The 20,324-nt window shown below is 50.2% G+C and overlaps 1 protein-coding gene across 1 annotated transcript; it reads left to right on the top strand.

Annotated features, from left to right (window-relative positions):
- The first annotated feature begins 13,999 nt into the window (after positions 1 to 13,999).
- On the top strand, positions 14,000 to 18,613 carry C5H1orf174 (chromosome 5 C1orf174 homolog). Its single transcript, XM_034503858.2, has 4 exons — positions 14,000 to 14,156; positions 16,410 to 16,523; positions 17,199 to 17,663; positions 18,140 to 18,613. The coding sequence occupies exons 1-4, from the start codon at positions 14,142 to 14,144 to the stop codon at positions 18,239 to 18,241; spliced, it is 696 nt and encodes a 231-aa protein (XP_034359749.1). The 5' UTR covers positions 14,000 to 14,141; the 3' UTR covers positions 18,242 to 18,613.
- Positions 18,614 to 20,324: the final 1,711 nt, after the last annotated feature.

Here is a 20,324-nt window from a genome sequence, read left to right as displayed (position 1 = left end):
AGGTTTGATGTTCCTCTCGCTGGACCTTTCAGGAACCCCAACGCTCAAGATTCACATTTTCTACAGGTAAACACTTCTACTCCTATCTCCATCCTTCTCGAAAGATTCTGGAAACCATTGGGAAAGGAACTGCTTTCTCTGTGCTTCATCTGATGCCCGTGAAATGATGCCACACTTCCGCGAGGGCATCCTGAGAAGCTGGGTCTCAGAGGCTGTCACTAGAGTGGATGGGAGGTGGGCAGATCAGCAGCAGCCTGCCTGTTCTCCTGTCTCATCCTGCCCCCTGGTGTTGGTGACCAGAGACACAGGCTTCAGAGGGCCCAAGGCACTTTGTGACCTTGGTACCTATTTGCAGGTGATTTTGCATTAGGTACCCCCCTTCCATGTGCTTCATGGTGTCACAAAAGACAGACTGTGCATACCATAGGACACTGTTATGGTCAGACAGGCAGAACGAGCTCTATGCAATACAAAATCCAAACATATAGACATGGTAATCCCTGTCCCCATCAAGATGGAGCCAAGCCACAGGATGGCCACAGCTTCATCGGGGACCTACTTCTTCAAACCACAGTTGCTGCTGTCCCAGACTTCCCAGACATTGTGTTTAGAAGTAGAGCGTCTGGCTGAGCTTGCAAGGTGGGAACATCATGCAACTTGTAAAACTGCCCATCCTGCTTTCCTGCTCTTTCAGGAGACCCTGGGATCCAGTAGTTTGTCCTCTACTCTGCATTTCCAGCCCCAGCCTGCATGTGTGATAGCATGTGTGCATGCACACAGACACACACAGACACACACACACATGCAGAGAGAGAGAGAGAGAGAGAGAGAGAGAGAGAGAGAGAGAGAGAGAGATCCTAAGGATAAAGACCCAGGTAAGACAGCTGGATACTCTGAGCCTGGACCAGGGGAGCTTGTTAGAGACCCTGCAGTCTCTGTGTTAGGAGTCCCTCCTGCTGCAAAGTCTAAAGCAGCATTGCTAGAACATCCTTCCCAACCACCTCGCAAGAGTTCAAGCAGAAAACATCTCCTGCTGTGGTGCCCAGCCTGTGGGTACCCACAGAGACCACAGGCACGAGGGCTGCTCTGTGCAGAAGAGCAGGTACACCCCTCCACCCCCGGAGAGAACTCCCCTGACATGCCTCAGATTGGAATACACAAAGCTCACAGAAGCCACAGCTGGGTGGGTTCATCGCTTAACAGGGAAGGTTGGTTATCCGCCCACCCTGAGGTCATGCCAGGGCTGTGGGAGAGAGAAGCCCAACTGGGGCTCCGGTGGTCACAGGGAGGGAGAAGCTGGCTTTCCATCTCTGAGAGAGGGTGGAGTCCATTAGCAAGTGTGGTGCCCCCTGGGGCCTGATTTAGGCTCTGTGCCAACATTCAAAGGACATTATCTGTGTGTCTCTCTGTTGGAAGGTTGCTTCCCCTTAGCAAAAGAGTCAAAAGATTTTTAGTGAATTTAAAAAGTATCCAGAAGAACATTTCTCTCTCACTGAGAGAAAGGCAGGGTGCCTGTTTCCCTCAGAGGAAATTGTTCTCCCCTCCCCCCCCCCAAAAAATACTTTCTTTGTCATCGGGGGCATGCAGGGGGTGTTAGTTCCAGAGAATTTCAATAGAGGTTGCAAAAAAAGGAAAGAAAGAGAGAAGAAGGCACCAGGCAGCCTCTGAGCGGGGGAATTAGACACAGTGGGCCATGTTCTTTCATCTCCTCCTCCTCCTCCCCTTGGTGTGTCCTGTGCTCTAAAGGATGTGTAAGGTGAAGAACTCCACCCCACTGTTATCCCAGATAATACCCCAAGTTTGTCCTCAGCTTCCATGGAGCATCACCCCTAAGATGCCCCAATAGGACCCACACTTTTTATCTGGGATGTTGGGTCACCCTTGATAGACTGATGTTATTATTTAGGGACTTAAGAGCCACACCAAATGCAGGATTGGCCAACCCAGAAGGGCACTTTGGGCCACGAATACAGTCAAAGCGGGGAGGCTGGGACAGCCGCTTGTAACCACCAATCGGGTCTCCCTATGCAGCTTAATAAGAACTCCAGATGTGAGTTCTAGCTGTCTTGTCACACATCTGTCAGGAGAATGACCCCTGGGAGACAGACAGCACAAGGCCTGTCAGCTCTGGGCCTTTTCCTGAAGCCTTCATCCCATCCCCACCCCAACATGGTCTTATCCTGTGTCCTTTCCTCCTAAGAAACTATCTTGGAGACGGTAACAGCTGTCAGGCTTCGACAACTTGATCGTGGGGACTCTGCATGTTGACGGGTTTCAAAAGTCTTATGTGCAGTATAGACTGTGTCTTTATCTTTGCAGGGAGCCTGAACTTTTGTGCAAGAGAGACAGAGATAGAGAAAGAATCCATTTCCCCAACATCTGGGTCTGGTCCCATCCTACCTTCTGGGATACTTAATAGTATAATCCACCAAATTAAAAATCAATATGTGCCCCCCCCCTTTTTTTTTTTGCTTCTAAATTTAGGCCAGCCGAGTTAGTCTGAGAATGTCCAAGAATTCCATATGGTTGCCATAAAATCCCAGACATGACTCAAACCTTGTTAACTGCAACCTACACACAGGAGCTAACACCTAGAGCCAAGGGATGCTGTGGAGACCAGACAAAGAGGAAGACCATGCCTCCTACTTTATGCCAGGACTCTGCAAAGAAGGAGCCTGTGAGGCAGGCGGGAAGCTTACACTCCAACAGATAAGGTGAAATTGCTTCATGAGATAGCTGGGAGACAGCCAGAGACCCAATAACTTTGGCAAGACCAGACCTGAGAGGCAAGGTTATGTCTGCAACATTATTTCACACCTGTTAGCCACTGTGAACCAGCAGCAGGTAGTCCTGGCTCTGCTGCCCATCTGAACACACTGTGTCACTTAGCCAGCATTTAGCTGCCCGAGACGCACTGACCTGGATCTGCCCTGGCTTACAGGAAGCAGCAGGCTAGATTGCTGCCACAGGGACCTCGGCAAGTCAATGCCCTTCAAGAAGACAGGGTTTGCTCTTTGCAGAGGAGCCGCAGTGAACAGAGAGATACCAACCACCCTCATCAACAAGGAGAGGCAGAGACCCCTGTGGCCTCATCAAGGGCCCTCGTTTACTTGGCAGTCCCTCCTACTGACATTCGGGCCCCATGGCTATGCTTTTGCTGGTGAACCTCTGGACACCTTCAGAGAGGGCAAACTCACAGTATGGAAATGGATAGACTCCTCCCTGCGCCTTCTTGTTTGTGAGGATGGTGGTAGTGTTTGAAACCCATTTAGTCCCCAAGAGCAAAATTATTTGAGTGGGAAGATGGCCTCCCAGTGCTACCCACTCTCTGGTGTGTGTGTGTGTGTGTGTGTGTGTGTGTGTGTGTGTGTGTGTGTTCCTGCCTTCTTACATGCAAGCATCCATGCTTGTGTGCATGTGTGTATGTGTTCCTGCCTTCCCACATGCAAGCATCCATGCTTGTGTGCATGTGTGTGTGTATGCTTATGCTTGGTGCCCAAGGCCAGAAGAAGGTGTCAGGTCTAGAAGTGGCAATAAAGCTGTACTGGGCTCACTGATGTAGGCACTGAGAACTGACCTCCTATCTTTTGCAAGAGCAGTGAGTTCTCTTAACCATGAAGCCATCTCACCACCCCTCCGTGTTCTTACCCAGTAGCCCTGGCTAGGCAAGAGCTCCTTGTGTAGCCCAGGTTATTTCAAAGTCGAGGCACTCCTCTTCCCTCAGCTTCCCCCAGCACTGGGATTACTGGAGAGCCACCACGCACAGCTTACACCCCTGGTTTGATAGAGGCGATGCCTGTGGCACTGACAGACACCCTGGAACCTGTGTTTTCTGTGTACAACAATGTCATTACCCAGCCACAGAGGAAAAGAAAACAACCGGCTAGTATTCATCACATCTACAGCAAAACCCTCTTCTCCGGCAGCTGTCCCTACTGTGTCACCGTTAGCCGAATGAGCCAAAAGGGCAAGAGGAGGCGGGAGCATCTGAGTGGGAGGCAGGAGTAGCTGCTTTGAGGCTGACTCACCCACACTGCTTCAGGTCTGAGCCCCAGTTCCCATTTAATGAGATCACAGGAGCTCTGCAACATCGTGTGTGCCCCCTGAAAGGCAAGGGACCCTCGAAATAGGGCTTTGCATCTGTGTTTCTTCCAGTCTGCCTGAAGTTTCTCAAAAAAAAAAAAAAAAAAAAAAAAAAAAAGGTATTTGTTTGTATTGAACTAGAAACAGACATTTTGAAGTTCTTCAAACCCCAAGCCTTTTATTCAAGGGATGTGTCAACTGTGCTGAGGCCGAAGAGCTGGCAGAGGTCTGTGAGAGCCTCAGCTTCTGTGTTCAGAGGATGTAGAGACTCATGATGTGAACATTCTATAGGATGAAGGATGCCCTTGGCATTGCTGGGGCAGAACCTGGCAGTTCCCTAAGCCACAGCCCCCATGGCATGTGCCATGGGGTACTGCCAGATGTGAATGTCAGGACTTTCTCAAGTAGACAGCAGTCTTGAGCATGCCCAGAAGCCCTGTGCCTGCTCCATTCTGTGTCATCTGTGACATTACTCCTCATGCCGGAACTCATTGTAGGGCTTCATGATAAACCAATCAGATGTCACGGGGGAGCGGTCCTGGTTGACCTGGCTGGTTCCTTGTGGAACTGATGAGTGACCACCATGACCTAGAGCTTCCATCAACTCTGAAAACATGATTATAGAGTTTTTGAACACACACCGTTGATCAATAGACACAGAACCCCTGAGAAGGAGGAGACAGAAGACTATGAATGAGTGGAGTTGCCATTCTGAGAGAAATGAACACAGAACCTCTGGGTTCCTGCAAGCTGGGGGGTGGTGGGAAGATCAGCTGGGACGGGGGCTTTGGGAGTGGTCAGCAAGCAGGCCATGGAGCCATTGACTCAGACTCCTGATACCAACCTGCCCTCATCACGGATCATGAAGTTTTGCTGAACCGATGTGGGACCCACGGCTGGGTCCTGATCCCAACGAGTTGTAGGCTATCTGAAGCAGAAAATGGTTTATTGTACTCAAACATTTTAATGTCACAGGTTATTGATTCGTCTACAAAGTAAAGCGGCCTAAATACCACAAGCGCTTACCCCAGCGAGCTCTGCAAGGAGCAGGCAAAGGGCTTCCACCCAGGCCCAAGCCCTCCTCTCTCTACCTCCCTTGTCTCCTGTGACATTTCCTGCAGCCCCAAGCCCAAGGAAGTGCTGCCTACCACAGGAAGTCTGTCCTGACTGGGCCGGCTCCACATCTGTGCCCATCCTTTGCCAGTGAAGTCCTTGATCACACTCACCCTCCCTCCACCTCAGAACCTCAGCAAACGTGTGGGATCAGTGCATGGCAGATCCAGTGCAGACGGCAATCCTGCTGTAGCTCACTGCCTCTGGTGAAGCCAAGAGATAGGCAGCCTACCAGGAAAACATTTATCAGAACAAGTAGGAGAATACTTTTAAAATGGGCTATTAAGCTTCTGCGGGTGTTCTCTCTGGGGCTTTTCTGTCTTTGTTATGTTTTTCCCCCAACTTTTACATTTATTTAGTGTGCATTCATGTGGTGTGTGTGTGTGTGTGAGTGTGTGCACGTGCATGCATGCATGTATGTGTGTATACATGTCTGCACATGGAGAGGTCACAGGACAACTTGCAAGACCTAGTTCTCCCCTTCTACCATGTTGGTTCTGGGATTGAACTCAAGTCTGCAGCAACTGCCTTTACCCTCTGAGCCATCTCGCCATCCACTATGACATACAACAAGTCGGAGAACAGGAGACACTCTGTCATCTCAGAGGACTCCGTTTTCAGCACAAATGAAATGTGCTCTGGCCTGGATGCTCCGGAGAATGAGGCTGCTGACCAGTTACTAATCAGCTCAAAATTCTCCTCAGGCCTTCCGTGTTTGTCAAAGGCAAACACTGAACAGGGGGATACACAGTGCTTAACCAGTGAACGTGTGCCATATACAAGCATACAAAGTTTCCTCAGAACCTGTGACCCTCCATCATTTTATATGTCACCACCGTCTACCCCACAAACATTATTCTGCCAACACTTAAGAGGTTGGTGCGTGAGGACCACAAGTGTGAAGCTAGACTCCATGGAGCCAGGAGAGGAGAAAAGGAAGTGGGGGTGTGGTTCGATGACAGAGTGCTTGCCTAGATGGGGCTGTGAGTGTTACTGAGGCTCGGGCAGCATTCCCCAGCCACTGTGCTGGATCCATGTTCTCAACAGACTCCTGGTCCACGTGGGAGACAGACCACAAACAAGCTCTGTACAAACATCATGTCCTTCCACTAAGATAGCGCCCCCCAATTCTGACTCACCCATCATGGATTTGGGGAGCGACTGGCTCTGCTTCTATATGGATTTGCATCCCAACACACCAACATATGAATCAGGGAAGAGGCACCGGAAGAAGTCCAGAACAGCTCCTCTACCCATTGCAGCATCTGTCACCTCATGGAGAGAGAGTCAACTGAGCAGGGGTACCAGACCTCAGTTGTTTCTAAAGAATCAATCCCTACTGCTCTCTCCTGGTGGGCCAGAAAGAGGTGACCAAGGGTCACCAAGGGGCCTCACCTGACCTGGGGAGGTCTGACACCCACCATGCCATGTAGCATCTCCACACAGCTGTGGTTCTTGTTACCTTGAAAACGTTCAGAGTTCTTTATGCAACCTTTCAGTTGAACTTGTATTCCCCCACTGACCCAAAGAGGGGCTAAAGATGACTCAGTTAGCAACAATGTAATTGCAACAATGTGACATCTTCCCTGGCCCAGACACACAGGGAGAGCTTGGTAAGGTAGGAAAATGAGTGAAGGAGCCATGTTCTGGGACAGAAAGAAGGGAGAAGAATTCAACCTGTCAGCACATCCTGTAGATGGACACACAGCTCCAAGCTGTGGCCCATAACACCCTGAGGGTTTCCTTGGTCTCTCAGGGACATCTGTTACCTGGGGTCACTGTCTGGACCAGGTATTTCCAGGGTTTGGCTTCATAATCAAAGACTGACAGTGCAGAGAGAATATCTTATAAGCGTCACCTGTCAATTAAAAAAAAAATCCTATGTCCAATGAGCTGAGGCAGCAAATAGGAGGTGGGACATTGGCAGGAAGAGAAGGGATTCTGGGAAAATAGTAAGAAGTAAGAGAAATTCATGAGCAAGACATATGAAGCAGGCCAGGACTGAAGGAGAGGTAACTCACCAACAGGTAGATGAAGTCAGGTTAGAATAAAGAGAGAGTAACCTGGGAACACTGAGAGGATGGACATAAACCAGCAGGGAGCCAAACTCAGCATAGAGTAAAGAAGATTCACCCCGGACATGGACACATGAAGCTGAGGAGAGGTAACGAACCATGTAGCAGACATAGAATAGTTTGAATGGGTTAAATAAGATATCCCCAAGTAAGGGAATGAACCAAAGCTTAAGGCCTAGGCATTTATTAATAATTAGTCTCAGAGTCCTTATTGTTGGGAACTAAGTGGCCAGGAAGAAAGACTGAATTTATTTTTTACATTGCAAAAGAGAACACAGATTGCAAAGTTGTAACAAACTTTACTCAAGAGTAAAATCAGGGTTGTTCACCTGGTGGAAGCTTGGAAAAGCCTAGCAGAGCTCTGCCCACCACTCGCTGCTCACTAGAGGAGCTACTGAGAGCTCGTGACACTGGGTGGCCCACTCCTGGCTCAAGAGACGTAGACTGCAGGCCTGTCCTTCCTGTAGCTGAGGCAGATGTGCAGCAGTGTGCGTCATGGCAGGAGGAGCACTGAGAAGTCTTCTTCCACGGTCGGACAGAGTACTGGCTTAAGGAGTGTGGCTGGAACTAACCAACCGGGCAGCATTATGCCTCCAGAAAACTTCAAAGGAAAGTTCTCCAGGCAACGGCACAGTGGCTGTGGGATGAGGTGCTAAAGAAAGAGCAGAGACATTCAGCCAAATAGTGTGAAAATCAGAGACAAAGTTCTGCCCAGCACACGGAGGTGCCAACACAGTCCTGGATGACAAGGGTTATTTCTCATTGATATTGTTGGATATGAAGCTGTCCTTCTTTTCACCATAGTTCTACATATTTCATCATGTAAATCATTTTCATGTGCCTCTTCCATAGTAAACTGACGATATGCAAACTAATAATGATTTTAAAAAGCAACGGTGTCGGTCAAATACATTACAACGAGAGCTGCAAGCTCCTCGGGTGATTGTCCCAGGCCTTCTTTTATGAGGTCTGAAAGAAAGAGTTTTGTTGCTAAGGGGCATACGAAGGAGGATTCTGTTTTGATTGACAGGTTTGGATTGTGTAAGCCAGGGCTTACTACAAATGCCCCTTCCCATGATGCATCTGGTCTTTTTATTTATTATTCCCTCACACAATACATCCCCTCCCTCCACTCTTCCTAGTTCCACCCCACCCCCACCCCACATCCTCTGTCCCAGATCCACTGCTCCTCTGTTTCCCTTAAGAAAACAGCCGGCCTCCCTGTGATGTCAACGGAATACAGCATAAGAAGAGACACATCTGGTTTTAATTATATGCAGTCCTAATTATTGAAAGGCACATATGGTAAATAGGGGTTGTTCCCTAAATACTCATTCAGGGGACACAATCTAGCACTCACAGCCAGTGTTGGTACCCAGCTGTATTCTAGAATATGTTTGAACAGAGACCGAAAACACACGGAGAGTTACTGCAGTGCTATGGAAGGAGAAGCTTTTTAGTGGTCTTATGTAGCTCAGGCTGGCCTGGAACTCACCATACAGACCAGGCTACCTCAAATTCCAACAGATGCACTTGCTCTGCCCCCAAGTGCTAGAATCAAAGGTATGTGCCACCACACCCAGCCTGAGGAGAGCATCTTATTCTTTTGCTCAGGATATGGTCTGTGATGGGTGGATGCAGTTCTGAGCAAACGAGTATTATTGAGATGAGCAGACCCCTGTCTAGGATGCCAACCCCTCAGACCCATGAGAAGGGCAAAGCCTTCCTCTGCTCTAAGTAAGATGTTACCAACAATTGACTTTTGCTAACAACAGTTTCTGCCCTCACATGACTACGACCTGAAACTGTTGCTTACAGACACCTCCTACCAAGATTATCTAAGCCGCCTCCTCATTTGGCTGTATCCAGTGAACCCACCCTGCAATTTGAATATATAAAATAAATGTGCTAATCTGCTTCCATAAAAGCACACTACCTGCCCAAGCCCAGCTTTTCTGTCCGTGTGTCTGTCCTGTCTTCATTTTCTCTTCACCTAGTCAGGACAACCCTAAAACCATGCAGTATAGAAAGAATCTCGTATGCACCTGTCAGAAAAAAAAAAAAAAAAAAAAAAAGCCTATGTCCAGTGAGCTGAGACAGATGGGAGGTGGGAGTTCCTGGAGAGAGAGAGAGAGAGAGAGAGAGAGAGAGAGAGAGAGAGAGAGAGAGAGAGAGAAATTGATTCTGGGAAATAGGCTGGTAGGGGGGGCAGGAATTTGTCCTGGACTCTGAAAAAGAGACAGGCACATGAAACTGAGAACATACCCAGCCATGTGACATGCTTAGAATAAAGCAGATTATTGAAATAAGGGCTAGTCAGAAAACAGAGCCAAGGTTATTGGCCTAGGTATTTATTAATATAAAAGAAGCCTCAAGAAACCTTGCTATTTTGAGAGCAAAGAGGTTGGGAGGAAAACCCTAAGGCCATGGAAAACCCACAGCCACCCTGACTAGGGTGCAGTAAACAGAACTGTGGGGGTATTTCCAGCCTTATTGAAGTAAATCTCCAACCCCAATAAGCCTGTGCAGAAAACACACAACTCCGTTATTATATTTATAAGCTGTACGCCTAGACTGGGCAGATTTTCCACTACATTACTCTATTCCTCAGCTATGAGATCCCTTGCTACCTGCAGCTTCTCCAGGCCAGGTGGTTCTGCTCAGGCTTCCTCCCTCCATCCTTCTTCCTCTACTCTCTAAAACCTCCAGCCCCACCTTTCCCCTCCACTGCCCAAACACAGGCTCCAGCCTTTATTTCACCAGTTAGAATGGGGAGAAGGGTCACATGAAATCACCTGAGTACACGCAACCCACTCTTCATGGGGCAGCCCCTCTCGAGGAAGCAGAATTAACATCATAATACAAACAACACCTGGGCAACTCACAACACAATCTGGCCACTTTGTTCCCCAAAATAACAACTCTGAGGCTTAATATTTCATGAAGCTCAGGCCGTAAGCTTCAGCTTGTTCTCAGACTAGCTCTTCACTTCTATTAACTTATTAAAATTATTCTCCCACGTGGTTAGTTACCACTCCTTAGGTTTATGCATCTTATTTCCTCCCCCGATTGTGGCAAATCTCCCACATCTGACTCTTTCCAGAATTCCTCTTTCTCTCTCTTTCTGCCAAACTCTCACCTCCTATTTCCTGCCTCAGTTCATTGAACATAGGCTTCTTAACTGACGAGTGAATGCTTTTACACACTGCACAAAAAATCCTCTCTACAATGCAGGTTATGGAAGGGGTGTACTAACAACTTGAAGCTGGCGGATGATCTTCAGCAGCTAAGTACGTTGTTAGAAGATGGGTGTACAAGCACATGACATGCAGATTAGGGATCCTAGGGTGTGTGTATGGCCCAAGCCAGGTGGAGTCCCAGGCTGCTAAGCTATTCCCTATGCTTGTCTGCCTCCCTTTGACTGTGGCAAAACTAAATCTTTGACTTTGAACCAGAAAATATTTCACAGCAAGCCAGTATGAAGCCAGTATGAATTGGTACTTATTAAAAAGACATTTTAAATATAGATTTTAAGCTCAAAGATGGGGAAAAGAACAAGGATTAGGGAGAGAATCAGGGTGAACTTCTCTGAGAGACTCATTATCTTTTAAGAGTTCTGTACAGGCCTGACATGACAGGGCTTGGGGCTATTATCCTCAAGGAGGTCCCTAAGGTACCTAAGTAAGATTATGGGTGGTCCCTGAGGGCCCCTGATAAGATTATAATGAATTCGGTAAAACTCTAGGTCCAAGATAAGCAGAAAAGTAGGCTACCTTTACTGTAAACAAATTGAATTGACTTCAGAGACTCTACCAAATCAAAACAAACAAACATACAAAAACAGGAAAAGGAATTGAAACCCTTCCTAAGGTCATGTAAACCCAGGCCTTCAGCCTAATTTATTGCTAATTTAACACAAGACATCATATATGAAGGGAATGTTAAATCTGTGTGTTTTAGTTAGGGTTTTACTGCTGTGAACAGACACCATGACCAAGGCAACTCTTACAAGGACAACATTTAATTGGGGCTGGTTTACAGGTCAAAGGTTCAGTCCATTATTAATCCAAAGAGGAGCATGGCAGCATCCAAGCAGACATGGGGTTGGAGGAGTTGAGGGTTCTACCTCCTGTTCCAAAGGCTAACAGAAGACTGACTTCCAGGCAGCTAGGATGCGGGTCTCAAAACCCATGCTCACAGTGACATATCCACTCCAACAAGGCCACACCCACTCCAACAAGGTCACACCTTCTAATACTGCCTCTGTAAAATTCTGATGAGTCTTAGCTTACGGAGGACCTCCTGAGTGAACAAAGGTGAGCTGGGATCAATGCAAAAGCAAGAGGAATTTTATTGTCCCAGCATGCTGGGGTCATCCTGAATCCAAAAGGAGAGGCAACCCCACTCAGCCTGTTCAGTGAACCTTTAGATGGTTTTTAGAAAAACAGCAGGTAGGCACAATATGGTTGGCAGAACAGTGTGACTTTTAAACTGGTTGGTCTTTGGGGAATGGGGTGGCAAGGGCTTCCCTTGTCTGTGGGTGGCCAACGGTTTGTCCTGTGGAATGTGTCCACGTGCTCTGGGCCTCCTTCATCTGCAGGTCGGTCCCCACCCACTGTGGTCTGAGGAGTGTTAATTAGCCTCTCCCTTCTGGAGGGGAGAGGCGCCTAAGTGTTCTATGCTTTCTCTTCCAGGAGGGGAAGGGTCTGGTGGAATTTTCCAAAGTTCCTGAGCTGACCTCTTCACCACTCCCTTCACACTGTCACCTGCAATCACAGGAAATGTGTGTGGTACTGGGCTCCCCTTTTCACTGTCAAGAGGCTTCAGTCAGACTCCAAGGGGCTCCTCTCCCTTCTAATGTCCTCATAATCTCCCCTGCCTTTGTGTCCTGCCTTAAGAAGACATGGCATCCAGCAAGGGGAGAGGCCCTCATAGAGAGACAAGGCCTCACCCAGGGCCTACTGTGGGTGCCTGGCAGGACCTCAGAGCCCCATCCTTAATGCTGGCCTTGATTCTGGGAGCAGTGAGGAAATAAGAAGAGCCCCAGCAAGCTCCCAGACATAGGTCCATCGCAGCAAACATCTGCAATGACCGGGCCAGAGGGACGGTGGTCCAGCCGAGCTCTCCAATCCAGGCTTACAGAAGTGCTGGCTGGCTGTGCCCAGTAAGAGTACAATGTCAGGACCACCCAGGGAAGCAACTGAGGGAACGTCCGTCATTTCCATCCTATCTGGGAGTGAGGGGACAAGACAGTATAACTATGTTCACTATGAGAACTTGTTACTATTGCAGAGAACGTGGGTTCAGTTCCCAGCATCCGCATGTGGCTAGCACACATCCGTAACTCCAATTCCAGGGAACCCAGAGCCATTTTATGACCTCCGAGAACTTCAGGCACACACATGGTGCAGACACGTATGCAGGCAAAACACACTTGCAATAAAGTAAATTTTAAATAAAATTAAAACAAAGCAAGGCCATGAGTCTTTTGGAGTGTTAGCTTTGGAGCAGTACATCTGACTGAAACCAACCCCAAAGCCCGACAGAAGCAGGAACTGGCTGCCCCTGAGCACTCTGAAGGACAGAGAGAAATCACTGTCCTTGCTTAGAATTAACAACAGTGACGACCTGGCAGGTTCCCTGTGTCACAGCGCACGCTGGTTTTTAATGGCTGGCTGTGATTATATTAATTTCCTTTCCAATGGATTTCCCACCAGTCACACATCTGCCAGTCCCCTTCCAAGCATCGGGAGAAATAATGATGAAGATGCATGAGGCTGAGGAGGGAACACCAACCAGGAAGGTGAGCAGAGGGCACCAGCATGCTGAAGCGGCCAGGAGCTTGGCTCCCTGCCCAAAGCCTAATCTACCAGCAGCCTGATCCGTCCATCTGTAATTCTTAGTGGGGCTTTTCTGAAGACGGGGGAGCCCACTCAGCTCTGCAGTGCAGACAGGGTGTTGACACGCTTGTCTCCTTTACTGCACCTGAGAGAGGAGCGGGCTTGGAGAGAGCTGGGCAGGGAGAGAGAGGATGTGAAGGACTTCCAGGATGCGAGGGGAACCCTAGAGCAGTTTACTTAAGGGTTTCACCCTTAAGATGTCAAAACAGAGATGTCTGTCTGGTTCATTTTGTGAGTCCTGTCACCAGAGTTCTCAATCCAGGATGTCCAGCGGGACCAGAGGCTGAGGCCAAAGGTTTCGTGTGTATTTGAAGCCAACTATAATATGCATCATCATCATCATCATCATCATATTCATTTGAGAAGGGGAATGAGTGTGTCAACCTCAGGGGCGGAGTGTCCGTCTTGTCAGAGGATACCTAGCAAAGAGTCTGCTCCCTCTTCCCACCATATGAGTCTTGGGGTCAGAGTCAGACTGTCAGATGCCCGCAGAGGACAGAGCTAGGCCCTTGCGGCCCATCTGACACCTCCCTCAGGGTGAAGGGGAATCCGAGCTGAAAGCGGCCGCTGCCGGGCTGGAAGAGCCTGAGACCAGAAAGCGGAGGCCCGCGGCAAGGCAGCCGCCCTTCTCAAACATGGCGGCGACAGGGGCCTCAGGCGACATGTGCCCTTTCTAAACGTGGCGGCCAGACCGGGCGGGCATCCGCGCGGAGGAAGAGCCCTTTCCCAACCCGGCGGGAACCTCGGACTGCTTCCGGCGCTCCGCCCGCGGCTGGCCTTCCGGGAGGCGCACGCCGAGCGCTCTCTGCAGAAACCGGCTTCACGGTGGGCACGCGGGCGGGAGACGCCGGCCCGAGATTGGTCGCGCGGCGATGACGTCAGACGCCGCGGCGCCACGCGCACGCGCACGCGCGCTCAGAGCCGCGCGTTTGAGACTCGGCGGAGGAGCGTTAGGCCGGGGCGCTCACTCATGAGGAGCAGGAAGGTGAGGGGCCCCGCAGGCGGGGTGCGCGCCACCGAGCCGCACTCTCCCCGGGGAGCCGGCGGGGGGCGGGCGCCTCTCGGCCTCGAGCTCCGCCCCGGGGAGGGCTGGGGGAGAGGAGACGCGCGCCTCCTCCCACCCCAGGCGCGGGGCTCCAGGCTCGGTCCCCGAGTCAAGGCCACCCGGACCCGTGCTTCGCGCCCCGCCGTGCGGGCTGCTGCCCGGGCTTCCTGGTCCCCCCGCTCTGCTCTCAGATGGGCATGCTGCAGCTGACCGATCTCAGCCAAGCCCCTGTGCCGTACGTGACCTGGCCTGAGGACAGGCAGTGTGACGGATGGGCGGGTGACTGGGACCTAAACCCGCAGCTGCAAAGGGCCTCTGGCCGGCACGGCAGGGACAGCGAGTCCCTTAGCCTAAGGTGTCTGCCGCCCACCGCTGGCCAAGGGCCAAGCTGACGTCCCCGCCTCCCGCTTGCGATGCGCAGGCGTTTGCGTGTAGCCTGGCTGCTGGTCGCTGTCCCGCCTTTGCCTAAGGGGACTTTATTAAGGTTTAACAGCTCTACTTTGCGCGCCTCGATTCCAGTGAGACACAAGGGTCTAACTCTTGTGAGGGTCTCGCTCCTCTTTGTGGTAGCCGTCTGTTGACAGTGCAGCCTTGCAATCCTTACTTTACCATTTGCAGCCACTTCCTCAGGCTGGCAAGGGCCCCTCGGACCCTCCCCCTTTGTTACTGCCCGCCCGGTGGCTGGCATATTGCCTCTTTTGCCTTTTGAGAGAAGTGTGTTTAGGATATTTTATATAGGGCTTTCCTTGCGGGGAGGGGGGTGCCCCTGTGTTTGCCTCGGTTACTGATGGGGTCGCTAGCTTCAGCTAGGACTCCCAGTGGTTCTAAAGCAACGGTCCCCAGTTTGCCTTCATCCTACAGGACAAGTTTTCTGGGTGTGGAGTGTTCTCACCGTTTCTGCTTCTGCAGAGTAGGGGGTTGTTCCTTAACAGTTCTTCAGCTTTAGAACTGTCCCAGGAGGTGGTGTGTCCTCCTCCCCCTCCTGTGTCACAGGAGGTCTGTCCACTTGGAGCAGAGTTTGTTAAGCTTAGACACATAGGTTATTTTCAATAAACAGGAGGTTTTTGGCCATTCTGTCTTCAAATACCTTTTCTGCTTTCTTTCTGGTTGCCCCTTACATCTCTGCTGATACGTAAGTCAAGGCCAGTGTAGGCTACCTAGGGAGTTCTTGTCAGCTGGGGCAATAAGAGTCAGTTGTGTGTGATAGCAACAGGTTGTAACCCCAGCCCCAAGACAGACATTTGCATTCAAGATCTATTAGAGTAATTTAATGAAACTGACTCAGAAAAAAAAATAAATAAAGGGGTGGGGCTGGAAATGCAACAGTTGAGTGCTTGCCTGGCATACATGAAACTTCCCCAGGCAACGTGAGCCAGGTGTGAAGCTCATATTTGTATACAATCCCAGCACTTGGGAAACACAGGTAAGTTCAGGGGCGTTTATCATTGACTTCAGAGTGAGTTAAGCCAGCGTGGGACACATAAGACCCCATAGTAAAAATTAAATAAAGGTGGGCTGGGCCCTCAGCACACTGGTAGAGATTCTGCCTGGCACATAGTAGGCTACCCAGAACAAAATAATAATAATGATGATGATGTAAAACATGGGCCCGGGGTAGGGTAGAGATGTCAGTGCAGGAACTGGTGGTTTTGTTTTGTGCTAACCTTTGTCATGGGTTTTGACACCAGAAAGAATTTAAGAGCCTTCCAAGAAAAGCTGTGTATACTTATTTGGGGCGTGTTGATATCCCACGATCATGGCCACTCAGTACTGCTGGATCTTAGAAACATAGGACAAGGGGACTAATGGTCCTGAGCCTCAGACTGGCGGCCAACCTTGCGCCTGTTTTCTGTTATTCTTCTTACAGTTAAATGTTTGGGGGTTGCATGTGTAGGCACGCACTGCGGCACACATGGAGGGCAGAGGTCAGCATACAGAAAACAGTTCTGTCCTTGCACTGTTTGGGTCCTAGCAGTTGAGCACACCTCCTTAGTCCTGTGGCAAGCTCCCTTTCCCACTGTGTCATCTGATGCTCAACCCTGTGTCTAGTTGGGTCTAACCAGCTTGGGGCGTAGCCATCTTTGCTTGCAGGTGAGAGAGCATGGGTAGCTTGAGCACTGAGCTGAGGACCCACAACAGCTCTGGCCTGGCATTCCGCCATAAGCATGCTCTCTGAGCTTCAGTCTTGTCTAGCTCACAGGTGGAGTGCGAGCCTCAGCGCGCCTTCGGGCCCGAAGTTACTCTTCAGCCAGCTTGGCCTCTGCCAGGGACGCCACCAGCTCCACGTCTGCCAAAACAACATGTCTGGTGAGCATCCTTACCAAGAACACCAAGGCTACAGTTGACACTCTGAGATGTGTTGTGTTAGATAGAAGCTGCTGCTCTGTACATCTTGTCTTGGGAGACATTCCAGAGTCTGTGGCAGTGTCATGACTGCTGTCACAGAAGGGTGTGCTTTGCAGTACAGCTGATTTTCTGGCCTCTGTGCACCATGCATGTGTGTGTATGGAAGTGTGCTAGTGACTCAGGCCCTAAGGCACAGCTTTGCCCAGCTGTGTGAGTCTTTTACCTGCTTCACTCCTGGAGCTGAGAGAACAGTCAGGCACAAGGCAAGGACTGTCCTATGGTCTGCTGTACATCACTGCAGCTGCCCAGTCAAGGAACCTCATCCTTAAATCAGTGCTTATAATTTTGGCAGCAGGCACCTTTATGCTCTTAAGCTTCCTTGCTTGTTCCTATGATGATTTTAAAGTAAGCAACCATACACTTTAGGAAAGAGAGACCTGGAAAAGCAGCTTGCTGAAGTGGTGCTCTGGAGTCTTTGGCCTCCAATCTGTTCTGCCCCTTAGCAGCAGAACACAGAGGACCAGTGGCTTGAGCATGTCTGTGTCTCAGGCAGAGGAATAAGAATCTCTGGGACTGTGGGCCCTGTGCCTCTGCTGGATGGGTCTGGTTTTCTCTTACATTTTTTTTCCTTGGTAGGCTTCCTCGTCACACAAGGCTACGGACAGACGGACTTCCAAAAAGTTCAAGTATGACAAAGGTCACCTTGTGAAGGCAGAATTACAAAGAGTTGACCCAAAGAAGAGTGACATTTCTTCTTTGCCAAAAGTGGTCCCTGTGGCCCCCTGTGAAAATAAGTTTTCAGAGGATGGTGCTGGGGCTGCTGTTGCTGCATCGGAGAGCAGAGCGCCTCCTCAGGGCTGCTCCAAGCCTGTGAATGAGGAACCCTCGGCAAAGGCTGAAAATGGCCTGCCCACAGAATCCAGCAGCGTTGCTGCAGCCCAGGAGCCTGATGACAGCTCTGCCAGACAGGCAGAGCCTGTACCCAGGACAGAGGAAGTGCGGGCATCCATGCTTCAGATGGACAGCAGTGTCTTTCTAGATGATGACAGCAACCAGCCCATGCCTGTGAGTCGCTTCTTCGGGAATGTTGAGCTTATGCAGGTGAGTATTACCTCCTGCCTCTCCTGCAGTGCCTAGGCACCAAACTGCAACTCCCTGCTCCCACTTTATTGTGTGCCCGTGACACACAGCACAGAGGTGAACATAAATTGATCATGTTAATGCAAGAGAAAACTGAGCTATGGTGCACCCCGCCCCCTCAGGCTCACAAGCTGGGAAGCAGCTCAGTTTGAAAGGCTGAGAAGGTAGGGTCCCTGGCTTCAGCCCCCTTGGTGTGTCTTGGACCTCCACAAGGTTAGGAATTCAGATCTGTGATTTCCTAAACATGTGACCATGTCTGTTGCCATCTCTTGTTTGGAGTATAGCATCTTTCTTACCAAGGGAACGGTGCCTAGACAGACTTCCTGTGTCTGTAACAGGCCCGCTCAGCAGAGCCCTGAGCAGACTGGCCATATAATGGATGTGGGTGCCCTGGCAATCTCACTGAAGACTGAAGTAATGTTTTCTTCCTCTCTAAGGACCTGCCACCAGCCTCTTCGTCTTGTCCTTCGATGAGCAGACGGGAATTCAGAAAAATGCACTTCAGAGCCAAAGATGACGAGGACGATGCTGAGGGGTAGAGTGGCGGGGACGGTGCGGCCAGCTTAAGATTCTGTATGGCATCAAGAGGACATGCTCTTAACTGAGCGCAAAGTTGACACGAATGTCACTGGTACAGACGCCGGGATACGCTGCCACTGTCACTGCTGTGTGCACATCTCCTTTCATAGACACACCACGCTGGCACAGGGGGCTGGGCAGTGGGAAACAAGGAAAATTCCCTGAGTGCTTTGGTGTTTTGGTAACAAGCTTACTTTCCATGTCAAACTGATCACTGGAGATGAATCCTGTTTCTTCTGGAAGGACTCCTGTTTGTGAGTGAAGCTAACCATTTTACCTTATAGTTTTTGCAAAGTATATATGAGAAGGAAATAAAATATATTTTGAAAATACTTTTAAGGAAATACTGTGTTCCCAAAACTGTCATTTCAAATATTTGAGTCAAGAGCAAAAATGAACTGTGCCCTGGGCTGGGAGCACTCCTGCGGCCTGTTAGCAAGCGGGAAAAGGCAAGGCCCTTGGTACAGGCCTTGGTGAGGACCTGGGGTGACAGCTCCTGCCCTGCTCTGCTGGGATAGAGGTTGCCCATGAGGGTACTGGGAACTGTACTTGGCTCCTATGCAAGAGCAACCAGTGTTTCAGGCCTATAAGGAATTTGCAGTTCTGCTCCTGTTGAGGGGTGGGTACCCCTCCCCCTCAGATCGCACACGCACACCCAGTCACCTCAGCTTCCACTGAGATCCTTTCTCATTACCTGTGGCCCTCACCTGCTCAGTCCTGTGACCTATTTATTGACTGATGAACCACAATTTAAAGCTGTTGCTTGTAGTCATCCTCCAGTAGCCATGGGCAACAATACACAAGCCTTTGATGCCAGCCCCTGGAAAAGACAGCTGTGTGGTTGCCACAAGACTTGAGGGATCAACAAGACAGATGCGCCATGACCATCTTGCTTCCCTCCTGGGGTACACACGTCATTGCTTTACTACAGTCCACCCTGCTGATAGACACAGCTCCAGAAGACGCCTGCAGCAGGCCTCAGCAGTGGCACCTTTCCCTTCCTCACTGGCCCTATGACATGAATGCAGTCAGCTCCATTTCAGCAGTTATATCCCTAGGAAGCTACCAGAACCCTTTCCTAAGGATTTGGAAGGGTCTGTTGAGATGGAGGCAGTCACAGACCTGAGTCCTTGACCCATGAAGGACTCAGAACACAGGCATCTTCTGAAAGTACAGACAGGGTGGTTGGGTGGGTGTGGGATATCAGGCCCAAAGGACACAGCAGTGTGTGCTTACAGACAGTCCACAGCAGCAACAGCAAGCAACTAAGGACAGATATAACCTAGGCAAGACCACCAAGCTGGCTCAGCGTGTAAGGGCACTTGCTGCCAAACTTGATATGAGTTCAATCCCTAGACCCCATGTGGTGGAAAGAACCGACCTTCACAGGTTGTCCCCATGCCTCTGCAAACATGCCATGTGTGGTATTCACACAAGAGTGACTTATTACAACTTCCACAGTCTGTGGAAGTGCCAGTGCCAGTTCAGCACCTGCAGATGGGTCCAGTTGTGGGCACCTGTGAGACAAGCACATAGTGTTTTCCCAATGTCACACTCTGTTGGGGACCAGACTCCCAGGACTCAGCAGTGAATACAGTAGGAGGCCACTGACAGAAGCTAGCAGCTGTGTGGGGGTTAGGAGGGGTGGATCAGCACAGGGTCCAGAGGAAACAAGTGAGTTTCTAGGTTCCTCAGACAATGGGGAGAGAGCCCAGGCAGGGCCTGGATAGTTTTGAAAGTCAGTCACCTGGTACTTTGCTGAAGATCTGTTCCAGTTCCAGTCTCTCTGAAGGGCAGACAGAATTCCCCCAAGGCACCGGGGACCAGCTCCTGCGAGAACTTCCTGAGAACAGGTCCTTCACTGGACTTACAGGGTTAAGCCAGAAACACCCCTAGATGCCTTTGGTGGCTCGGCCGGCCTCGCTCAGGAATGAAAGCCCACCCCTCATCCTCAACAGCTGGCAGTAGCACACAGTACTCTGGCTTCTAAACCCTTTGCTCACTCCCTTGAGCTGGGACTCTATCTCTCCTGAGTGCCAGGCT

The sequence above is a fragment of the Arvicanthis niloticus genome, chromosome 5 (assembly GCF_011762505.2).
Source record: "Arvicanthis niloticus isolate mArvNil1 chromosome 5, mArvNil1.pat.X, whole genome shotgun sequence".
Lineage (NCBI taxonomy): Eukaryota > Metazoa > Chordata > Mammalia > Rodentia > Muridae > Arvicanthis > Arvicanthis niloticus.
This window is presented reverse-complemented; position numbering and strand designations above follow the sequence as displayed.